Source organism: Rhipicephalus microplus, chromosome 3 (genome assembly GCF_043290135.1).
Source record: "Rhipicephalus microplus isolate Deutch F79 chromosome 3, USDA_Rmic, whole genome shotgun sequence".
Classification (NCBI taxonomy): Eukaryota; Metazoa; Arthropoda; class Arachnida; order Ixodida; family Ixodidae; genus Rhipicephalus; species Rhipicephalus microplus.
The window spans coordinates 3,320,621-3,343,003 of record NC_134702.1 but is presented as its reverse complement, the minus strand read 5'-3'; the positions used below and the strand labels follow the sequence as shown (position 1 = coordinate 3,343,003).

Here is a 22,383-nt window from a genome sequence, read left to right as displayed (position 1 = left end):
AACTAAGCATCCTTTAAAAAATAAGGTACTAAAAGATAGCGTTAGTTGCGTGCGCATGCTATTTTCGTAATCTAACCAAGAGGGCAGCGTTAGGCAATGCATCATTTCCCATCCAAGAGAGTAGCGTATGACGCATGTCCAGTGGCCACAAACGCTGACGCAGTTTACGTATCCTATTCTAGAGCTGCCTATTGTTTGTTTATGCGTAGTTCTTTAATTTTGTCCTCATTTTACCAAGAGTTTGGAACAAAAGTGTTTTGCGCCGTGATGCGTACCTTAAAGAGACATGTTCTCCTACGCAGTCATTGTGTGCAGCGTGGTGTACAAGGTGGTGGACACGCGAGAGCTGTCCATCATAGGATCGCTCATAGTGTCCGGAGCCTGCATGCTCTGCTTCCTGGCCTTTCGGGTCCAGGTAATTACAGTCGTTCTGGGAACCATCATAGGTTTGTCACACTTCTTCTTCTTCGCGCTTACCATGTGTACCACCATGCATGTATCATTTAAAAGGCCGCTTATAAGGAAACAGGCAACACATAATTGAAAGCGTACATTTTAATTAATTGAAAGCGTACCACTGGCGGTTGCCGGGCCTACTAGAAATAAATCGTCAACAGAAAATTTCTTTCATGACATCCCGTATCAGAGAGGAAAGACGAGAAATCGAAAAGAGGATGGTTCCTCCCTTCTTTCCCTCTTCGCATGTGCAAGCGGAATGCGCTCGTGCCTTGTTTCATGTCCGCTGGCCGCTTGGGCAATGCGGCCATGAAATTTTGTTAACCTATTTTTTTTTATTTTGCTCCCGTTTTCTGAAGAGGCGAAACTATTTATTGCACGTTTTGTACAGACGTAGTGAGAAAGTGTCAATCTATAAAAGCAGTTTTATTTACAACTGGGACACGGACATAATGAGCAAACGTTCTGTTGCAGGAATCCAAGTCCGCAAACGTCGGCTCGAGCACACAAAGCCCTGTTTACGGATTCCTTTCACTAGTTCGTCATATCTCGCACATTTGTTTCGTTTGACGCCATTCGGAAAAAGCTGGATAAACATCACACCGAGTTCTGTTGAGCCAAAGGGTGCTTGGGTCCACCTGCCTAAAGTCACGCACGTCGCGTCACCACATATCGCCGTGTATTGTAGGGCATATTAAAATGAATGATTAGAAGCCGATTGTATGATACTCGCTTAGGTATCTGTTGCACCGCCTTCGCGCAGGCATTGGCCAAGGCATGATGTACTTCTGCAACACGATCGTGATCAACCAGTACTTCAAGCGACACCGAGCATCGGGCAACGGCATCTACTTCGCAGGAGGCACGCTCAGCTCGTTCTTCTTCCCGCCCATGCTCTTCAGCATCATCAACACGTACGGGCTGCGAACCACGCTCCTCTTCCTGGGCGCCATCTCGCTGAACGCCATCCCGGGCTCGATGCTGCTCGAGTCGCCGTACAGCCGCATGCGGCGCATCGACCGCCACAAGAAGCTGCGGCTCGTCGCCGTCGACAACGAGTGCACGCCCGAGAAGATCAAGTTGCCCGTGGAGCGCGCCGGCAACAGCAACGTCGAGGAGAAGCTCGAGCGCTGGTTCCGCAGCCAGCTGGCCGTGTTCGCGTTCCTGCGGCGGCCCATCTTCTACGTGATCGTCTTCACGGGCATCACCTTCTCCTTCTCGTTCGTCGTGTTCCCGGTGACCATCGTGGACTTCGCCATCAGCCGCGGCGTGGCCAGGCATCGCGCCGCCCTGCTGCTCACCAGCTTCTCGACGGGCGACCTGGTGGGCCGCCTGTTCAGTGGCGTGCTAACCGACCGCAAGCTGCTGCGCAAGGACCACATGATGGTGCTTACGTACGCCGTCTGGAGTGCCGCCTTCTTCGCGCTGCCCGTGTGCAACAGCTACGAGCTCACTTTCGCCGTCACGGTGGCACTGGGCATGGCCGTCGGCAGCGGAGGCATCTTCAACACGGTGCTGCTGGCAGACTACCTGGGCGTGCGGGTCATGCCAACAACGTTCGCCATGTACCGCATGGTGCTGGGCATCATCTCTCTCATCCGGCCTTTCTTCATCGGTGAGTTAGCAGGACTCATTGTATCGTGTGTAAACAGGCCCGCAGAAGAAAAAAAAAAAGCATTCGTGTCGACGGTGGGGTGAACATGAACGGCATCCCTCCGAAGGATCGGTTAATGCTCGGTTTCGGTGATGTGATGAAAACAGGCACATTCAGTGAGACAGTGTAGAAAATCAAGAGATATAGATAACTGTACATGGTTCAGTGAGAACAATCACGTGATAATATAAGAAACATGTCACGCGGCGTGACCAACAAGAATAAAGAAAACACTCATAGGTGTGCGCAGGGTCAATGCGCAAGAGAGAGAGGGCACCCCCTGGCGCTGTGGGAATGCCTACAGCCCCATTCTTAACACACGATGTGTGAAGCGAATGAGCATTAGTGGGAGACATCAAGAACCCGACATCTGGTCCGGGCGTTAGAATCAAGTACGATCCATTCAGAAGGAGCTTGAATGTACTTTCAGAATGCCATGTTGTACCGCCAATATGTATATAGCCGAGACAAGTGCACAGCAAATATTCTGAACCGATGATCGCATTGCAGTGCCATGAATAGGTATAGAATACTGCCGATTCCATGCATTACACGTGTCATTGCACGGCGCTTTTGTAAAGCAGCCATCACCTGCTCCACATTCTCTGGTTTCACACCATTTGTTTTTCAAGAGAGGCATCGCCTCTCATCAGTAACAACAACTTCGCGTTCACTGTGACCTAGGGTAAACGTGGTAGCTTTCGCTGAAGAGGTACTGACATAAATGAAGAAATGAAAGCGCGGTAATCGTTCTAACACTTGCCTAAACAAAGCGCCATAGCTTACCTTCTGCGCCGGGCAGCCGCAATCCACCACCGCAGTTGCTTCTGCTCATGAAAAAGCACAGAAAACTTGTAAAAGTGCGTTCCTGGCCAGTTCTTGTATGTGTTTCAGCAGCCAAAAACGCTGTAGTCATTTCTCAACATCACCGAAGGCTGAAATAACCATCAAATCAGGACAAAAAAACACAAGCTTTGGTGCACTCGCCTGTGCGCTCACGGGAACACTGCGCGCCCGAGCCCGCTTCTGACCCGCGGCGGCACGTGTCAGCGCTTGATAAGTGGAGCGCCTAAAATAGTCGGTTTCGCCGCGAAGGCGAAGCAATGAACGCGATAGCAACAACTTGAAATGTAGCATTGAAAATTGCAAGCATATCGAAACGTGCAGCGTACTGCTCACGCGCGAATAACGCACGCAAACAACACACACAGGACAAGAGCTAAGAGCGTTTACAGCTCGACACTTAACGCGCTGTTTAAACTAAAACGGCGCACGAAACGTAATCACGGGTAGAGATATGAGGGCGAACTAAGAAGTGTACCAGATATGTTACTTCGCTGTGTTTGAAACGCGCGCTTTTTTCGCAAACGGGGCCTGTCGAGCGAGCGATGTGATTTTTGTGCGCCCGGCAACTAAACGCGATTCCTCCGGTCACTCGCCGAAGGCGCGCCATTCTCCCCCACCACACGATAAGGCCGCTTCCCCGCGCGCAGCAAAACACGCATCGCCGCATTGCGACGAACTAGTGGTGGTAGGAAACATTTTATTACAGATAATATACGAGAAAGTAGCCGCATAGTGCATGTTTGAGTGAAAAGACCCGGGATGCCAATTGAGCTGGACGCCGAGCGCACTTATCGCACTATCTCTATGCTGAAAACACGCTATTTCCCCCGAGACAGGCGCTGTCAGCGCTAAGTGGTAGAACATAAAATATCTTGCCATTCCAACATCGAGGTAGGTGCTTTTTCGTGTCTCACCCCCGTATTCACAAACGCTCCTCGACTCAACCTTCACCTTTCACTTGACAGAGTTGCGCACTGCGCCGCTGCTCGGCAGAAATACGCTGGGCTACTCAACAATAGCTGCAAATTATCCCTGATATGTAATGACTTTCCCTGCCTAGAGATGGCACTCCATCGGCTTTCTCAAGTGAAGGTGGCGCGTTGAGTGAAGAGGCGTTCTAGAATACCGTGGTCAGTGCCTAACGCCGCGCGCTTGCGAACGAAAGGACGGACGTTCGCTTCCGCGCGCGCCATAATCTTTCTCCGGATTATTTTCTTTCTTCCATGTTCATATATATAAATGCGTATACATAAACTGGGAATTACGGTGACGCCGGCGGTGAAATCCCGCCGAGACTGCTCATACAACGGATATCGCAATACAACAGTATTTGCCAGAAAGTCGTGACAACGACCGGACCGAGGGGAAAGTACGCGCGTGTGGCTGCCGTGTTTCTTTTTGAAATTAGCAGCTCGAAAAGTCATTGCGCCAGTAATACTCCACTGTGGTTTAGAACAAAAAAAACTTTGTCAAAGTGACCAAGCCAAGGCCTTCCTGTCCACAATTATTGATGAAATTCTAAAAACTTGCGGCACAGTTCATAGGACATCAGCTTACCACCCACAAATGGCCTCACAGAACGATTTCACCGGACTCTAATCTACATGATATACATGTACATCGGACCGAACCACGATAACTGGGACAAAATCTTGCCGTTCATAACACTTGCACACAACACTGCTGTTCAACGAACCACTGGATGTTCACCTTTCTTTCTCATCTACGGTCATGCGCCGACATTTACACCTCTCTCTTCAATGTAACGACAAAAACGTCCACAACAACACCAGAACATTTCGTCTCCAGGCTCGCTGACACATGTGCACGACAACGTGCTCCACTCAACATGGAGGCCAGTCAACAAGGCCGCAAGCAACGCTATGACAGCTTTCGTCAAGACGTCACCTTCCGTCCTGGAGATACCACTTTGGACTCCTCTTCGTACACCCGGATTGTGTGAAAAGTTTCAGTCACGCTTTCTCGGACCTTACGTTGTTCGCGAACGAACATCTACTGTCAGTATACCTTGTCGCTCCCGTCAAGGCTTCCTCGTACCGTCGTTACCATGCCTCCGAGATACTCTACGTTTCACGTCTGAAACCCTTTGTTCGCCGTACCTTTCCCGCCTGAGTCTCGGCCGTGCCGGCCGCTCAAGTGCGCGGGGAAAGTAAGTGCGAATATTATTTATGCGTCCCATCTCATCTCCACATACTCATCATCACCACTCCAGTTTGGGTTGTGGGGCACATACTCGAGACAATAAAGAGTCTTGACGGTCCTGGGCGCCGTTTACAATATATATCAAAACGCAAGAAAAAAATAATTCAGAAAAAGACTCAGGAGCGCGGGATCAAACGTGGGACATCTGAATTGTGAGTGCGAGGCGTTAACCACCAAGTCACGAAGGAGCACCACGTTCAACGTTCAAACGGCAAGCTATTCATATCTACCACTTACCGCTGGTGACGGGCACCTCGAGGAGAACAATCTTGTTTCCAGAATTACCAGCAAGATGACAACGAGTGCGCGTCGCCACATCGTCACGACGCGGCGCCACGCGCTCTCATCTCCCACGTGTACTTATCCACGCGGTGAGGCAGCAGCGTGGACGCTAATGCGCGCTTATCTCGCGGTGTAGACAATCGTACGTCTTGGCTGGCCTTGAGGTTTCACCGGAGCGCTTCTGTTGTAGTTTATTGATATGTGGGGTTTAATGTCCCAAAACAACATATGATTATGAGAGATGTCGTAGTGGAGGGCTCCGGATATTTCGACCACCTGGAGTTCTTTGACGTGCACGAAAATCTGAGCACACGGGCCTACAGCAATTCCGCCTCCATCGGAAATACAGGCGCCGCAGCCGGATTCGATCCCGCGACCTGCGAGTCAGTAGCCGAGTACCTTAGCCACTAGACCACCCCGGCGCTTCTGATATAGTTACCGGGCACCCAAACTTCACTGCAATTGTTGCACAGTCTCTGTTTGCGAAAAGAGCTCGCTTTTAGGACACAGCGAAGTAACGAATGAAGACACTTATTTGCGTTCATCTATACTTGTGAGCACGTTTCGTGCGTCATTTGTGCGTGAGAAACGCGACGCATGCTTCGATCTGCTTGCCATTATGCGCGTGATCTTCCGATTTGTTGCTATTGCGTTCATTGTTTCGCCTTTGTGGCGAAGCTGCAACTTTTTTTCCTGTACGTCAAAGGTCCAGCAAAAACCATTGACCAAGCACTGAATAATTACTGAAGACAACACCCGACCGATTCGGCAGAATCCCTATCATGTGGCTCCAAAAGACCGCGAAGATATTCAGAAACAAGAGCAGGAGATGCTCGAAAACGACGTCATACAACATTCGAAACAGTCCTTGGGCGTCCCCCGTGGTTTTGATAAAAAAAAAAGGCGACAGCTCACGCTTATTTACAGATTATCGCAAGTTCACCTAAAGACGTCTATCCACTGCCTCGCATACACGATTCGCTCGATCGGCTGCGTCATGCGCGCTGTTTCTCAGCATCGGGCCTACGAAGCGGCTACTGGCAGATAAGAAGTCGATGAGAGAGATCGTGAAAAAAACGATCATTGTGACACCCGATGGTCTTCACGAATTTAAGGTGCTTCCTTTTGCGTCGTGGTCGGCGCCAGCCACTTTTCAGCATCTCATGTACACCGTGCTATCAGGCCTGAAGTGGCAAAAATGCATGGTCTATATCTGGACGATGTTATTGTATTCTCGGCAACATTCCAGCAACATCTAAGCCGTTTAATCACTGTCCACGAAGCCATACGCTCGTCCGCCCTTGCTTTAAAACTGGAAAAATGTCATTTTGGTTTCAAAGAACATGCTTACCACGTTGTCAGTTACGAGGGTGGTCAACCTAACCGGCCAAAATAGACGCCACAGCGAAATGTTCTACACCACGCGACAAAAATGCTGTGAGGCGCTTCTTAGCGTTTTGCGCCTATTACCGACAATTTATCGCGAGGACTTTTCGCCCATTGCGGCGCCATTGACACGACTCACACGTGAAGACGTCCCCTTTTTTCGGGGTGAACAGGAGCAAATGGCATTCAATGAACTACGGCAACGCCTGGAAACACCTACAGCCCTTGCGCACTTCGACCAGGAAGCCCCTACAGCACTTAACACTGACGCCAGCAATGTAGATTTGGGTTCCGTTCTGGTGCAGTGGCAAGATAACCGTGAAAAAGTAATAGCCTGCGCCAGCAGAACTCTTTCTCGCATGGAGGAGAACTACTCGATTACCAAGAAGGAGTGCCTCGCCATGGTATGGGCGGCCATCAAATTTATTCGTATTTGAACGGCCGCTCATTCAAAGTTATTAGCTATCATCGCTCTCTATTCTTGCTCACCAACTTTAATGATCCAGCTGGCCGTTTGGCGCGCTGGAGTCTTAGGCTTCAACAGTTAGACATGGCCATCATCTATAAATCTGGAAAGAGGCACACCGACATCTACTGTTTCTCACGGTCACCAGTCGAGCCTGTTGCTCCTGATGACAAGATCATCGACACGGCATTCTTGGGAGTTGTCAACATACGGCCACTGTTGCGCGAGAGCAGCGCAGTGACCCTGAGCCGTTACCACTCATGGGTTATTTAGAAGGGCGACGTAAAGACGTGCCGTGAATGTTTCACGTGAAAACCTCGTCATCAATGACAAGTCCGCATCGACTGTAGTGTGCAGCAAACACTTCACGGAAAATGACTATGTTCCCGGATATCGTATCCGAAAACTGCGTCCAGGAGCCGTGCCCACGGTCTTCGATCAGTATCCTTCGTATATGGTCCCGGCTACGAAGAGGCCGCGTAAAGAACCTGCAGCGCGTGGCCCCTCGGCCACCTCGGCTCCTCGACAGCCGACGAAACGGAAAGCGGAGCCATCGCCGTCTACCTACGGGAAGTTCTAGTCCACCTTACAACAAAATAAATATTGCTTTTTCTCTCTGAATTTTGTGCGCCGTAATGGATTACTGTTGCTTGTGACAACACGCGTGTGCGAAAATCCGGGAAAGCTGCCGGAATGGTAGCGACTGGGTAAGCGGTGCTCTCAGAGGTCGACTATACCATTTTAACCTCATCACATGCAACGACCGAGCTGTATTGTGTGGATAAAACGTTCATCTTCAAGAATTCAGGCGCCGCAGTTGGTTCTGTTCCTCGTACTCAGCGCTGTTATGATGGCCATAGCGCTGTGGCGCGCACACTGCGCCCGTGAACGCGCTTGGAGGCGGCGGAGCAACAGTGGTCTAGCAGCGCCACCCCGAGCTTGCGGCGGCAGGCAGCAAAACGCCCCAATGCGAAGGCCGTAAGGGGAGCGCCGGAGAAGGAGCGTTGAGTCCGGCCGTGATTAGCCCCACATCTCGCTCCAATTCACGGGAAAAAATGGAAAAAAGACGCTCACATTCCCTTATTGCGTCTCATCATTTACCTAGAGCTTTACTAATCTCTTCAGGCAACAAATTACATAAGCTACGCATGCCGTGTTAAATAATTAATTTTCGCCATGTCACGTGCCACTGTTTGCAACGTCAGAACAGAGTAGTCTACGTAGAGGAGCAACGTCACTGCATTGTCGTGTACGTTGGGTCATTCATACGCGCACGTCATGCACTCATTCTCTCAGCGCGCGCCGGCTGAAGGGAGGGGGAGCAGCGTTCATCTTGAAATTTGACCCGTTTCCGCGGCGCGTAGCGTTGCAAATTTTGGTAGGCGTGATCATGAACGGCTCGTCTACGCATTGCGCTTGTCAGCTTAAAATTGTCAAACCTGGTGAGTGGCCCTTTAATGGTGCATGCGCTTATAATGGTGTATCACTTGGCTTGGCCTTGTAGATTCATGTCGACAATAACAGTTTTATTATAATGTGAAATGCCCTAATATTCTCGGCCTTTGCGTGCCGTTGGTCATAACCAAGTGGAAGCTGTTCCATGCAGTGCATATACAAAACAAGAAGAGCGTTTCAGTCGATTACATGTATATTCCAGACAGGAAAGTGTTGCGGTGATCATACTAATCGAATAGGGCTATTCCGGCAGTGCGCATGCGCAACCTAATGACACAGAACGATGCACTAAGCAAGAATGTATGCCATTTATAACCTGTTCCTGAGAATGCTGCGTTCTCCTTCGTTGTGGTGCTGTTACGGTGTTATACGTCACGTGAATATTTGGCTTGGACAACAGCTACGTTCGGAAATACAAGCGAACGCCTACTGTCCATCGCGAAGAAGCTTCAAAGTCGGTTACTGTCTGCGCAGGTTATTTCCGGGACCGGATAGGCACCTACGACGGCCTCTACTTCCTGCTGGGAGCCTACAGCTTTCTCATCGCCCTCATTTGGATCGTCATTTCCATAGTGCAGTACAGCAGAGGAACCAAAAAGTACAACCTCAAGTGAAGCTGACGACGCACACATCGTCTGAACTGTCTTCATAATCATCTCACTGCATTACTGCCGACCATTTTGTGCATACTACTCACTGCATACACATGACTCCTCGTGAAAGCCATTCCTTTCGTTCTCGTCGTGTACATGTGCTTACATAAAAAAAAACGGCACGTGCTACAACCTCAGTTTGCAAGCGTAACAAAAAAGTTGAAAGTATGTCGAAGAATAACAATCAGTCAGTCTTTAAAAAGCTTGTGGCATTGAGAATTAAAAAGAGCAATTCGTTTTCGCTGTGCGTTTCTCGTGAGAACACACTGTTAATGAAGTAGGTGTGAGGCGATCACCTTGCAGGATCTTCGCGACTTCTGCTCTCTAAAGGTTTCAGAAAAGCTGGGAGATTGGGAGATGTTATCTCAGTACAATGTTTATTGGCTTGCGCCAATCACACGCGCTCATAAAAGTCATGCCCAGTGGAGAACTAAAATTGAAAGCATTTTGGCGTCAAAATAACTAACCTTACTGGATATGCCATGTAAATACTAAGTAACCAGGAGAGGCACACGTGTGCCAAGGTGCTCACTTGGCGGGCGCTTCGAGCTCTTGTTCTACGCCAGTGCGGAAAGCCCACCTCAAGCTCTTTTCATGGATGTGCCTTGGGCTACAAGCGGGCCGTCGAAGCCACCTGCTACGTCAGGAACTTGATCACACCAGGCCGCCTGACTTACACGGCAGTGAGTATACGGTAGTGGTGCAAAACTGTCGATAAACGAACTATCGATATCACCAGTCATTCTTGTAAAACTATGGATAGCGTAAAGAAACTATCAGTAGTACCACTATCACTAAGCAATCGTAATATTAGGAGTGATGACCCTTAGGGGGTAGGTTATTTCGTTGGCCGGCACAGCACATGCAAGGTACTCACTATACGCCATGAAGAATGGGCGCGTTAAAGCATGCAAGGAACCCGATAACGACGACGCTGTCATCATAGCACAGCACATGCAAGGTACCCACTATACGCCATGACGCTGAAGTATGGGCGCATTAGAGCATGCAAGCTACCCGATAACGATGACGCTGTCATCATGGCTGTTACGCCTGGGAGTCCAGACCGAACGTCATTGCCTCTCCTCGGCAAATGCAATCTGTGTCAAGGCCAGCGAGTGAGCCCACCTCACGCCATCACCTCAACGGCGACAACTCACCCAGGGCGCCGGGGTGTCTTACGTAACGCACGGTGACCATGCATCCTCAGCCCACGAGCCCGATAGCAGCCCGATGATGCAGTCAGCGTCATCCAGTCTGGCGAGTCTTACGCAATGGGTGGCAACATGTGCTCGTCCATGGGTGAAACCTAGCGGCGGTTCCTGACTGGAGGGTTCAGACATCACGGCTAGCGGCGGTTCTGCTTGGACGTTGTTGACGTAAGGAATCACCCGGGGCCTATGAAAAAGGCCAAGCGGCGCGTCGCCGAGCAACCAATCCATGGGTCAGTGAAAAGACTGAGTTAGAGCGTCCGAAGGCCCTAGTGCCGAACATGTAACGCCTCTATTCTATGCTGTACATAAATCTTGCCTTAACTCACCGTCGTCTTGTCCGCTCGTCTATCAGCTCGGCGCAGTGCCGCTGCATTGAGGATGACGTCAAGTTTTGGCTGCAAGACAAGCCTGGCGAAGTAGAGCTAAACAAGGCAGCAGAGTTAGCTGAGGAGTATTGTACTCGCCGAAAGTTGCATATCAGGGCAATGCGCGTTGAAAAGGGTAAAAGATAGCTTTTCAAAGAAACATAATGAATGTAAACCCACTGAGCACCGTAATTTCAGAAAGGACCCGCCTCTTACGAAGGACACTGAGGGGAACGGCAAACCGAAGCGCAGAAATCGAGTGAGGTTCCCAAACAGCGCACTGATACCACACGGGCGTTTGAGTCACGGAAGCCGCTTATCTGCTATAACTGCAAAAAGGAAGGGCACCTCGCGGTAAGCTGTAAACAGAAGTTCGCTTTCGCAACGATCCCAGAATCAGAAAAGAGCATGCGGTTGTTAGAGCCGCATGTCCAGGAAATCAGTGTGAATGGGAAAACGTGTCGAGTACTTCGGGACTCAGCGGCAACCATGGATGTTGTTCATTCTTCGTATGTGTCTCCAGACGACCCTACATAAGAGTGCGCGTGAATCCGGCAAGTCGCCGAGTGCTTGCTTACCAATCGCTGCAGTTGTCATTGAAGGCCCGTTCGGTAAGCTTTGCACCGAAGCGGCTGTGTCTGCCGCGCTTCCCGATCGTTTTCCTTTTTTTTTTCGAATAACTCTGAGCAGCTTCTCAAAGAGCAGGGTAAATTGTTCTTTACCAACTTAGCGTACATGTCTAAAAGTTATTTCGAGCGCGAACACACGACACCACACGATCACTCACACACGCACACACCCAGGCATCAAACACACACATGACCCTCACGCGATCACAAGCGCGGAAGCTTTCGCAGAAACTTGACCTCGTTCAATGTAGTGAAACACCACCTGCAAAAGCTGATGATTTGTGTGACCTTGGCGGCGAGTCAACGGAACCTCGGACATGAAATTCTCCGGGTGAGTTACTCGAGCAGTCACTCGAGCGGCCGCCGAAGCGACTGTCGCTGTTTCTGTCGCCGGAGGAGACGACATGGCGCCATTTAGTGAGAGCGGGAGGGTTGCTACGCTCTCGCCTGTAGCGGAAAGTGGAGTGAGCTGTCGAGGGTTGATAGAGAAACGCTCATTCGAGAGCATCGTGAGGACCTCTCGATTAATTCTCTAATGGAAAGCATAGGATTGGGGCCAAAAGCCGGGCTCCTGTATAGGAGGTACACAAATGTGCAAGGTCGCAAGTATGAGCAGCTCTTGGTGCCACATAAGTATCGTCGCCAACTATTGGAACTGGCGCATCAAAACGCGTGGGCGGGGCATTTCGGCATGAAGAAAACCAAGGCTAAAGTTTTCTTTGAGTTTTATTGGCCAAATTGCTGGAAGGATATCGAAGCTAGACTTTGTACGCTCATGCGACACTTGTCAGACAGCGGGGAAATTCATGGACAAGTGGAAAGCACCCATGAAGTTTGTGCCAATTATCACAGAACCTTTTCGGCGGTTAGTAATCGATATCGTCGGGCCATTGCCAGAGTGAAGGCAAGGTTGTCGGTACATCCTTACAGCCTTCTGTGTAGCCACGAAAGTTCCAGAAGCAATACCACTTGAGGAGTTCAGTTCTCTTCATGTCGTGGATGCTGACATCTGCTCTCTATATTCGCACGCGTCGAATTTCCTTCTGAAATCCAATGCGACAACGGTAGTATCTCCACCAGCTGCCTTACCGCTACCTTCTTGGATAAATGCGGAATTAAAGTAGTGCACAGCTCGATACATCACCCGCAATTAAATCCGGTAGAGCGTATGCATTCCGTTCTGAAATGGATACTGAGAGCTCTTTGCTACGAGCAGAACTGCGACTGGGAAGCTTAGGGACTCGAAGAGCCGAGGCGTCTTCGGACGCTCTAACTCTGTTTTCTCACTCACGCATAGGTCGGCTGCTAAGCGACGCGCCGCTTGGCTTTTTTTATAGGCCCCGTGTGATTAGTTACGTCAGCAACATCCAATCAGAACCACCACTGGTCGTGATGTCGGAATCCTCCAGTCAAGAACCGGCACTGGGTTGAACCCATGGGCGAGTGATGTTGCCACGCATTGCGTAAAACTCGCCAGGCTGGATTGCGCCGATTGCATCATCGGGCTGCTATGGGGCCCGTGGGTTGAGGGAGCTCGCTGTGCGTTGCGTAAGACACACCGCCGCTGTCAGGTTAGATGACGCCGTTGAGGTTGTGGCATCAAGCGGGCTCGCCCACTGACCTTGACACAGATTGACTTTGCTGAGAAGAGGCAATGACGTTCAGTCTAGACTACCAGGCGTAACATGGCACAGCACATGCAAGGTACTCATTGTACGCCATAACGAGGAAGAAAGAGCGCGATAGAGCATGCAAGGTACCCGATAACGATGACACTGTCATCATGGCAAAGCACTTACAAGGTACTCCTTGTACGCCATGACGATGATGAATGGGCGCGTTAAATCACGCCCGGTGCCCAATAACGATGACGCTGGCATCATGGCACAGCACATTCAAAGTACTCACTGTACGCCATGACGATGAAGAATGGACGCGTTAGAGCACGCAAGGTACCCGATAAGGATGACGCTGTCATCATGGAACAGCACATGCAAAGTACCCATTGCACGTCATGACGATGAAGAATGTGCGCATTATAGCATGCAAAATACGCAATGACGCTGTCATTGTGGCACACCACACGCAAGGTACCCACTATACGCCATGACGATGTAAACAGGCACGTTCAAGCATGCAAGATACCCGATAACGATGACATATTGGCACAGCAGATACAAGGTGCCGATTACATGTACTAGGAGCTTCTATATAACACATTGTAGTACTGTCACGACTTTATCTCGGGATCGGGAACGCTTCCGAAGGATAGATTTGAGACAGACGAGCGACGGGCTGGTCTACTTCTTACAGTCACTGTCTGTTGCTCCCGCCGCGCGAACCGCTTTTTCTCATTGCCGGCGTCCCAGTCTTAGTCTCAATCTTCGAGCTTTCTAGGCCCCACTCGTCAGGAACACTCCCGCCGACGCGTCCACTCTGCTCATTGGTGTGTGCTGCTCCCTTCCTAATGTGAGGTAGGGAAGCTGCAACTCCACCAGGAACTGTTGGGCAGAATGCGGCAAGTCCGGGCAGCCTCACTCGGGACTGTCTCCGAGACCAACCGCCACTTCCCGAGCTCTTCGTGCCGACATCCTCAGAACCGGGCGGACATACCATCGCAGTAGCGACGCTCGTTTCCCACGTCTTCACAGCTCGGCGTCATAACAGACAGTGCAAACTCACCCTCTGGAATTTTTCTTCTCGGGCGCGTGCCACGAGCCTTTCTCCGACCAATCTTTTGCATGTACGTGGATGGTGCGCGTGCACTCGGGTGACTCCTCGTGCACCGTCGCTGCACTTCCTCGTTGGGCCCGTTCCTTTTCGTACCAACTACACAACATGACCATGAAGAATAAAAGCGTTCCAGACCACACAATCTCTTTCTGCTATGAATGAAAGGCATCGCGAAAGCACTCTCGCTCGGCACACCGGCAACACTCACAAGCTGTTGTTCTGGAGTTGAGTACGCGGGCATTTGCGGCCCAACGTCAAAAACACATTGTATAGACCTACTCCATCTTTCTAAACACGGTAAGCGCTGGTGGACGTCACGGCACGTTGGCTCCGCCCAGTCGTCCCAGCTAAAAGCGCGCCACCAGCCTCTATGAACACGGGACAACTAGCGCAGCAGGTGTACACGCTGCCTTCAAGAACAGCGCGTCGGGACGCCTCTCGCATGTTAAGAGGCGGCCGCTACAGAGGAAGTGGCAATGGCTGTAGAGGGGTTCTGAAATGAACATATTAGCCACGTAGATATGTAGTGTTATACTCGGTTACAACTTTTCTTGGCATCGAAGAGAAAGCTACGGAGCCAAATCGCGTGCATCTTGCCGCCAGTAAATGTAGTTACAAAGCAGCACCCGTATTTTCTACGTGAAATACAATCTTCCTTTATTTTCTATGCGGAGCTATTTGAGACAGAACGCAGCTCACACCAGTAAGATATTCGTAATTCTTTTAACTGTCCTGACATCGCGTTTATGAACGCGTGGGAAAGTACCGCCTTTTTACATGCACCTCAAACGCTTAGTGACGTCTTCGTCTACATGAAACGCTCATGGTGCGCCCCCGTCACTTTCCACAGCGTTACGAGGCGCGCGCACAAAGCAGACTATACCGCGTATAAGGCTACATGCGCAGAAGCTCCGCCTCCGTAGCTTCCCCTTCCGTGTCAAGAAAAGTTGTCGCCGAGTATAGCTTTGAGAACCTCATCAAAACATATGAGGTATCTTAACGGCGGAAATGTGGCTCATTGACAAAATGTCATCGCCGTAGCTGCAGCCTACGTCACACGTGCACATTTTAGTTTGTAGTAATGCAAAGACAGAGCAGTTGAGCAAGAATATGCTAATGCGCGGTGTAAAAATGCATAGCCGCGAATTATTACGGTAAATCCTCGCATATATAACAAATGTGCCGAATAAGTTATTCATGCAAACGACAAGGGCGATCTCGGCGACACTTTCATCCACAATACGCTGGCGATAATGTTTCAACAACATGCTGTGGACAATACGGTTACGTACCTGTATGCAGGCCTGCGGCTCAATTCGTACGCTCAAGCCGACGCCGCGAAATGCGTACGGACCATTTAGACAGACTCGGGAAGTTTCCCGAGTGAAGTTTTTTTGTGAATTCACGCAGACGTGAAAATCTCGTGAAGAGCACCACAGCCAGAACAGCCCTGCCCGACACACTTGTGTCAGGTGTGTCAACGCAGCCGCATATAATCACAAAAAGCATAGTCTAAGTCATCCTTGCGTTCACAGCTAATGTAATGAACCATACCCACGAAGAGAAAAACAGATGCTCGATCGTTGGCTCGATTGACCGAGTGAGACGTTTAATTCACGCGAGTACAACGATATCGTTCTCACGTGTCGAAGACTTTTGCAGTCATATCAACAGTAGCAAATGTAAGAACGTGCTTTTAGGTAAACGTGCTCGATACGCTTCCACGGCTTATTCCAACGCCTCATAGAGATAGTCGTGTTTTCTGTGTAAGCCGTTCCAAAACATAGCTGACGGAGCAGCATCAAAGGCAAGTTCTCGCGTTTCACAGCTACGGCTGATCTGCGGCGGTTTTCGTCAACAAAATTTGAAAAAAAAAACTAGCCCATCTTTTTTGTGGCTTCGCAAGAAAACAACCGTGACAGCTCGTCGGTACGCCATTGTTTCTTTTTTGCACGACGACAAACGGCGCACGCACCAGCGAAAACACAGCAACTGCGGTAGGCGCAGCAGCTTCTGCCTATATATCAAGCGGTATCCAACGCCCGACGACAGTGCCCCCGCCTTTTCGTGACATATGTGCGGTGGAATTCATCTATATAGAGCGCACATGCGTTGGCACATGAGCGAATGGGCAATGTCCGGTGATTTACAGTAACAACGATCCCCAGTGCTTTGCCCACTCTTCATGTTTTTCTTCGTGGAGATAAGTATTTTTTTATCAACATTGCTATCACTCAATGGTACCATCAGGAGTATTGCTGCCGACAGAACAATGAATAGTGCTGTGAATAATTATGTAGTTTTAGAGCGATGACGTTGCGAAATAATTTGCGATAGCGTACTATCAGCAGTAATTACTAATAAACAAATAGACTATAATGGTATAGATACCGAACTTGGTATGACATAACATGACTGTATGAAGAAGATATTTGTCATAACATGAAAATCATGACATGTATGTCATGAATGTCATTATATTTCGTGGTCTGGCAGCTCTTGCGGTGGTTTTTTGCCCAATTTTTCAACCAGAGAAAAGAACACAACTTGGTAATGACGTGAGGAAACACATTAGGGTTGAGCCAATCCCCCGCAACGTTCACCCTACGTTCAACAAAGGGCGAAGGAAGGACAGAGCGAGGGCGCTCATAAACAAGGCAAAAAAAAAAAAAACACAACACGCACGCGCTATTCGTAGATGCCGCCCGCTACTATGGCAGAGAGGCGTTTGCCATAGCGGTCGTTGATATAGACGGAAACCTCATCAACGCCGCAACCGTCCAAACAAGCCATGTCCACGAAGCTGAGGAAATGGCGATCGCGCTAGCCTTGCAAAGCTGCCAAGCCTACTCCACAATATACACAGGCTCTAAGACGGCGGCACAAACGTCCGCGGCTGGCCTAGTGGCTAGAAGCACTGGAAACTCACCATCAACGTAATAAGAGGGTACGAGAGCAAAGAAACCCTTGTTAAGGAAGAGAAAGCTCAAATCTACATATCCTGGTTCCCAGCCCACATGGGACAGTTACCGGGACTCGACCACTGCAATCCCAACGAAGAGGCCAACCGCCTGGCGCGTGAGCTCACACGCCGCGCCGCGGACAACGACCCCTCTACGGGTGAGCGGTACGAGAATCTCTGCAGCCAGGACAAAGCACTCACATACCACGAGATCACGTCACATTACCGGGGACAAAAACGTGCCTTCCCAGCACCGCACCCAAAACTTAACAAAGCACAAGCTCTAACTCTCAGAAGATTGCAAACACGTACGTACATAACACCATCCACCTTACACAGAGTCGACCCCGACACACCACCCACATGCTCCCTTTGCAACCATCCCTATTGCAATTTCGAACACATGCTCTGGCTGTGCCCTACCTATAGCGCAGCACAACTGAATACCCAAAAGGCTCGGCAGGAAGCCCTCAAGAGCAATCAATACAAGCTGCAACTACAGGCGGTCCAGAGGGCCCGGGACATCGCTACAAGCCTTCGGCTGCCAGCGCCATCCTGGGCGGAGCCTCCAGGTTGAATTAAGGGTTGAATGGCCCTTTCTCTGCCTCCTCAGGATATGTTTAAATAAAGTCAATCTCTCTCTCTCTCTTGCGGTGGTTTCGTTCACATGGCAAGTTGCAATACTAGTATGGTATGACATGATTGCATGGCAAACACAAGCGACAAAACCTAACAAGAAAATCATGACATGCGTGTCATGTAACAACATGACTACATGCCACGCTCATGATGCGCTCGCGGCCATTTTGCTAGCGTCACATATACCGAATTCGGTATTGCGGTACGTGAATGGATGACGAAAGTATGTGACTGGTTCAAACATGATAATCATGAGATGCGTGTCATGTAACAACATGACTACACGTCACGCTCACGATGAGCTCACGGCCGTTTCGCTAGCGTCACATATACCAAATTTGGTATTACGGAACGTGAATGGATGACAAAGGTACGATACTGGTGCAAACATGATAAACATGAGATGCGTGTAATGTAATACCATGACTACATGCTACGCTCATGATGCTCTCGCGGCCGTTTCGCTATCTTCACATGTACCACACTCTGTATTACGAGACACGAACGGACGACATTGGTAAATGACACATCGGAACATGATAATCACGACATGTGTATCATGCAACAAGATGACTACATGCCACACTGATGATGCCCTCGCGGCCGTTTCGATAGCTTCACATATGCCAAATTTGGTATTACGTGACGCCAATGGATGACGAAGGTATGTGACTGGTGCAAACATGATAATCATGAGGTACGTGTCATGTGAGAACATGACTACACGCCACAGTCAAGGCGCCAATACATTTCGACGTGACGCGGCGCGCGTGCTCGCCGGCGTTCATTTCGTCGCGTCACGCCAGCGTTGCCACGCCAGGCACCGGTCCTGCCATATACTAGCAGGCGCGCGCCGCGCTGCGTTGCTTTGACGCATGCACGTTTCAGCGCATCACTCCGTCACGAGAAAAGGGAGACGCAGTGTTGTCTGTGTAGCGCATCGGCACAAAACGCAGCCTGTCGCATTTCGCGCCGGTTGCCGTTGGGCAGAGCCAACAGACGCTGGTCGCGCCTGGCGTCATACTGTAGTGTGCTCGCGTTTTGTTAACGTAGCGTCGCTGTGCGCAGCGTGCGCACGCGTCATCGCTACATCGGAGTATATTGGGTCTTCACGATGCGCTCACGGCTGTTTTGCTAGCTCCACATATACTAAATTTGGTATCACGTGACGTGAATAGATGACGAAGGTAAACGACTCATCCAAACATGATAATCCCGGCACGGAATTCATACGTAATAATTTACCTCCGCCTCGTAATTGTGCTGATATAAAGTGACATATCAACATTTCTCACTCGCGCTTCACATATCATCGATTCGCACTGTACGTGGGATCTGCCTTTTTTTTTTTTAGATGCGAAGCAGCCTGTACGTCTAGTACTACTATGACTTATTGCTTTACTGAAAAGCAATAATGAACAGAGATGCGCATGAAAGCATTCAACACGCGATGTATATAGTGCCACCACACAAGAAACATGCAAATTTTTTTCAAAAAATAAATGCGTAAAGCAGATAAACCGGTTATAATCACTAAATCCTTGCCTCGAGAAAAGATATTTCCTGTTGATGTAACACTGAAGACCGTTCGCTGACATAGCTATCAACAAAATATGCTTCCAACTGCAGATGTGCAAGTAACTTCAAGCTTCTTCCAAGAACCTGCGTATCTTTGAATCGTGGTTCACACCCACATGCGGCAGTATGTGCCACAAGACGTGCGTACATATCCTCAATTTCCTTAACCTTTAGCGCATGCTCCCTAAGCGGATCATTTAGGCATCTCTCGGTTACGCCGATGTACACGTTTCTACAAGATAAAGGAATAGAGTATACAACTCCCACGGAACATTTAACGAAGGCTTTTTCATGTTTCTTTTTTTTTCTGGCAACCACGTCTCTTGCTGTTGAAAATGCGCGGAGACAACTTGGCTAGCATTTCTGGCGCCGAAAAAAAACACAGCCACACCATGCCACGCAGCGACCTTCTTAAATGGACACTAAAGTCAAATGCCCCTCCGCGGTGGTCTATTGGCTAAGGTACTCAGCTGCTGACCCGCACGTTACTGGATCGAATCCCGGCTGCGGCGGCTGCATTTCCGGTGGAGGCGGAAATGTTGTTGTCCCGCGTGCTCAGATTTGGGTGCACATTAAAAAACCCCAGGGGGTCAAAATTTCCGGAGCCCTCCACTACGGCGTCTTTCATAATCATATGGTGGTTTTAGGACCTTAAACCCACCAAATGAATTTAAAGTCAAATAACAATTTATGGCATAGTAAAAGATCAATGTATGACATCTACCATGACAATGTTATCAACAGCAGTGCCCTACTTACAGAGAAACTAAGGTAAACTCACAACAATACGTGCGCCGCAGCAGGACATTCTAAATATTATACCGATGACGCCACACGGACTACCGACAATTAATCACTAGTAAAACATCTAGCTGCACTAAACACAGAATTTTCTGTGCATTAAGAGACGCAATAAAATGCTGCTCGTTCGTTTCTGTTCGATTAATGAAAAACGAACCGCCGGACGTTACTGTGGAGATTTGCGCGAGTGGTTCAAAAATTCAATTTTCGCGTGAATAAACTTAACAGGTCGCGCCACCTAGCAGGGCCTAGTTGAACCAAAACACGTCTGTCATCTCGGAGCCAACAGCAGGAAATTAATCAATGGCCGTTGTTGCTGTGGCTCCGCTGCTTTCGTTCTACTGCTACTAGTGTCGGCAGCCACGTAGCCAGGCAACGTTGTGCATGGCAACAGTGACGTGAGACAGTCCGCTTCTTGAGGCGGGTAATTTGAAGCACGCTAAGCCGATGCGGTCCACTAAAACGTAATTTTATTTCAAAGTAAGCTTTTCTTTGGCACAAAAGTAGCACTGCAAGATTTCTTGACCGCTAATTCATCAACGGTGCCTCAATAGTTGCCTTTGCAAGTTGTGCAAGTACGGCATCATTTGAGGCTTGGAACCCGATGGATCCCAAAACGCACTTGAAACTCTGTTACCGCAAATGCAACATTAGTCTAGTACTACTATGACTCTGAGCCAAGTTTTGCTCATCTGAGTTTCACGGCGGAGAACCTTGTCAACGCGATTCACGCTCCCAAGCAGCTCCATCCGATTGTGTTCCACGATTCATCTTCTGCAGTAGTGACTCGGCGACCGTGTTTATGACCAATGAAGGGAAGGCCACCACCGTCAATCGACTGATCTGCTCAGAAAAACTAGTATGAATGTGGTGTGGATATGACTCAGTCAAACAACTATTTTCACAAAAACACTCACAGCAATGTGTGCGTGGTTTGCGAGAGTCAAGGCTGTGCTAAATATCTTAAAATACTACGAATAACCAACTAGCCCAACAAAAGTTTTATTGAACATACACTGCATCAGACCATCACAAATATGCTGTGCAAGTTACCGCCAGATTGCAATTTTTCTTCTTGTCAACTTGTGAGCCATCATGCAGATTGCACAATATGCTCTCTTCCATAATGACACAACAAATGTAATGGCGCGTGTACTTTTTCACCCAATAAAAACCCTTGAGAGCGCCAGCATCGTAGTCGCATTCAAGCTTACTCTTTTTTACCTCTTCACTGACTGTCGTTTATTACATATGGATCGGTTAACCTGATTTGCCAAAAAAAAAACACACACACAAGAATTGGCCACACAGGATCACATACTGTGGGGCTGTGAAGGATTTGCTCACCTCATAATGCTCCTGCCAGCTCGTTCATGGTCAGTGTGGAAAGAGCTTATTGAAACTCTCATTAAAGGGGCCCTGCAACACTTTGAGCATGGTCAGAAAATGCTGCCGATCGGTAGTAAAGGCTCCCAACAACACGCGAGCCAAATCTTATAGCACAGCATGCAGCCTGGAATTCACAATAAATTATCAAAGTCCGCTAAAAATAGCTTTCTCTTCTCTCAACGAATCACGAAACAAGCCCACAAATCACTCGTAGTGCGCCTATCTATCAGCCATTGGCTGATGTGAACATGGCGCTCCTTTGCTACAAAGATCCCCGCGAGAGGCCGTCACTTGTCCACGCGTGCGCGCGATTACACTGAAAAAAAAAAAAGCCGCATATTCGAAGGGGAAAAAAAAGAAGAAAGTGCTTAAGGTCATGAGGAGCGAGTGACTTTTTTTCGTTTGCCCCCCCCCCCCCCCCCCATCCCTCCCTGCTCAGCTTTCAGTGCTTTCCAAGGGACGAGAGAACAGAGAATGCGATTGCAGCATGTGAGAAATCTTTGTAACTCCGCTTGTACTGAACAAATTCTTAAAATTTTCGCGGCGTTGAATTTGTGAAGTAATACGCTTTTCCAGTGAACTAATTCCATGCATGGTTACTCAAAAAAGTGTTTCAGGGCCCTTTTAAGAAAAAACAGCTAGCGACTACTAC

General features: G+C 49.2%; 1 protein-coding gene across 5 annotated transcripts in view; it reads left to right on the top strand.

Annotated features, from left to right (window-relative positions):
* The window catches only part of Alg3 (Alg3, alpha-1,3- mannosyltransferase), a 156,679-nt gene that overhangs the window by 38,209 nt on the left and 96,087 nt on the right, over positions 1-22,383 (top strand). For 4 of the 5 annotated variants that reach the window (XM_075888735.1, XM_075888734.1, XM_075888733.1 and 1 more), the window contains 2 exons: positions 303-446; positions 1,220-2,071. In XM_075888735.1, coding sequence (XP_075744850.1) covers positions 303-446; positions 1,220-2,071 — 996 coding nt within the window. Of the gene's footprint in view, positions 1-302; positions 447-1,219; positions 2,072-22,383 lie in introns of those variants that run through there. The other variant, XM_075888737.1, reaches the window with a different exon arrangement.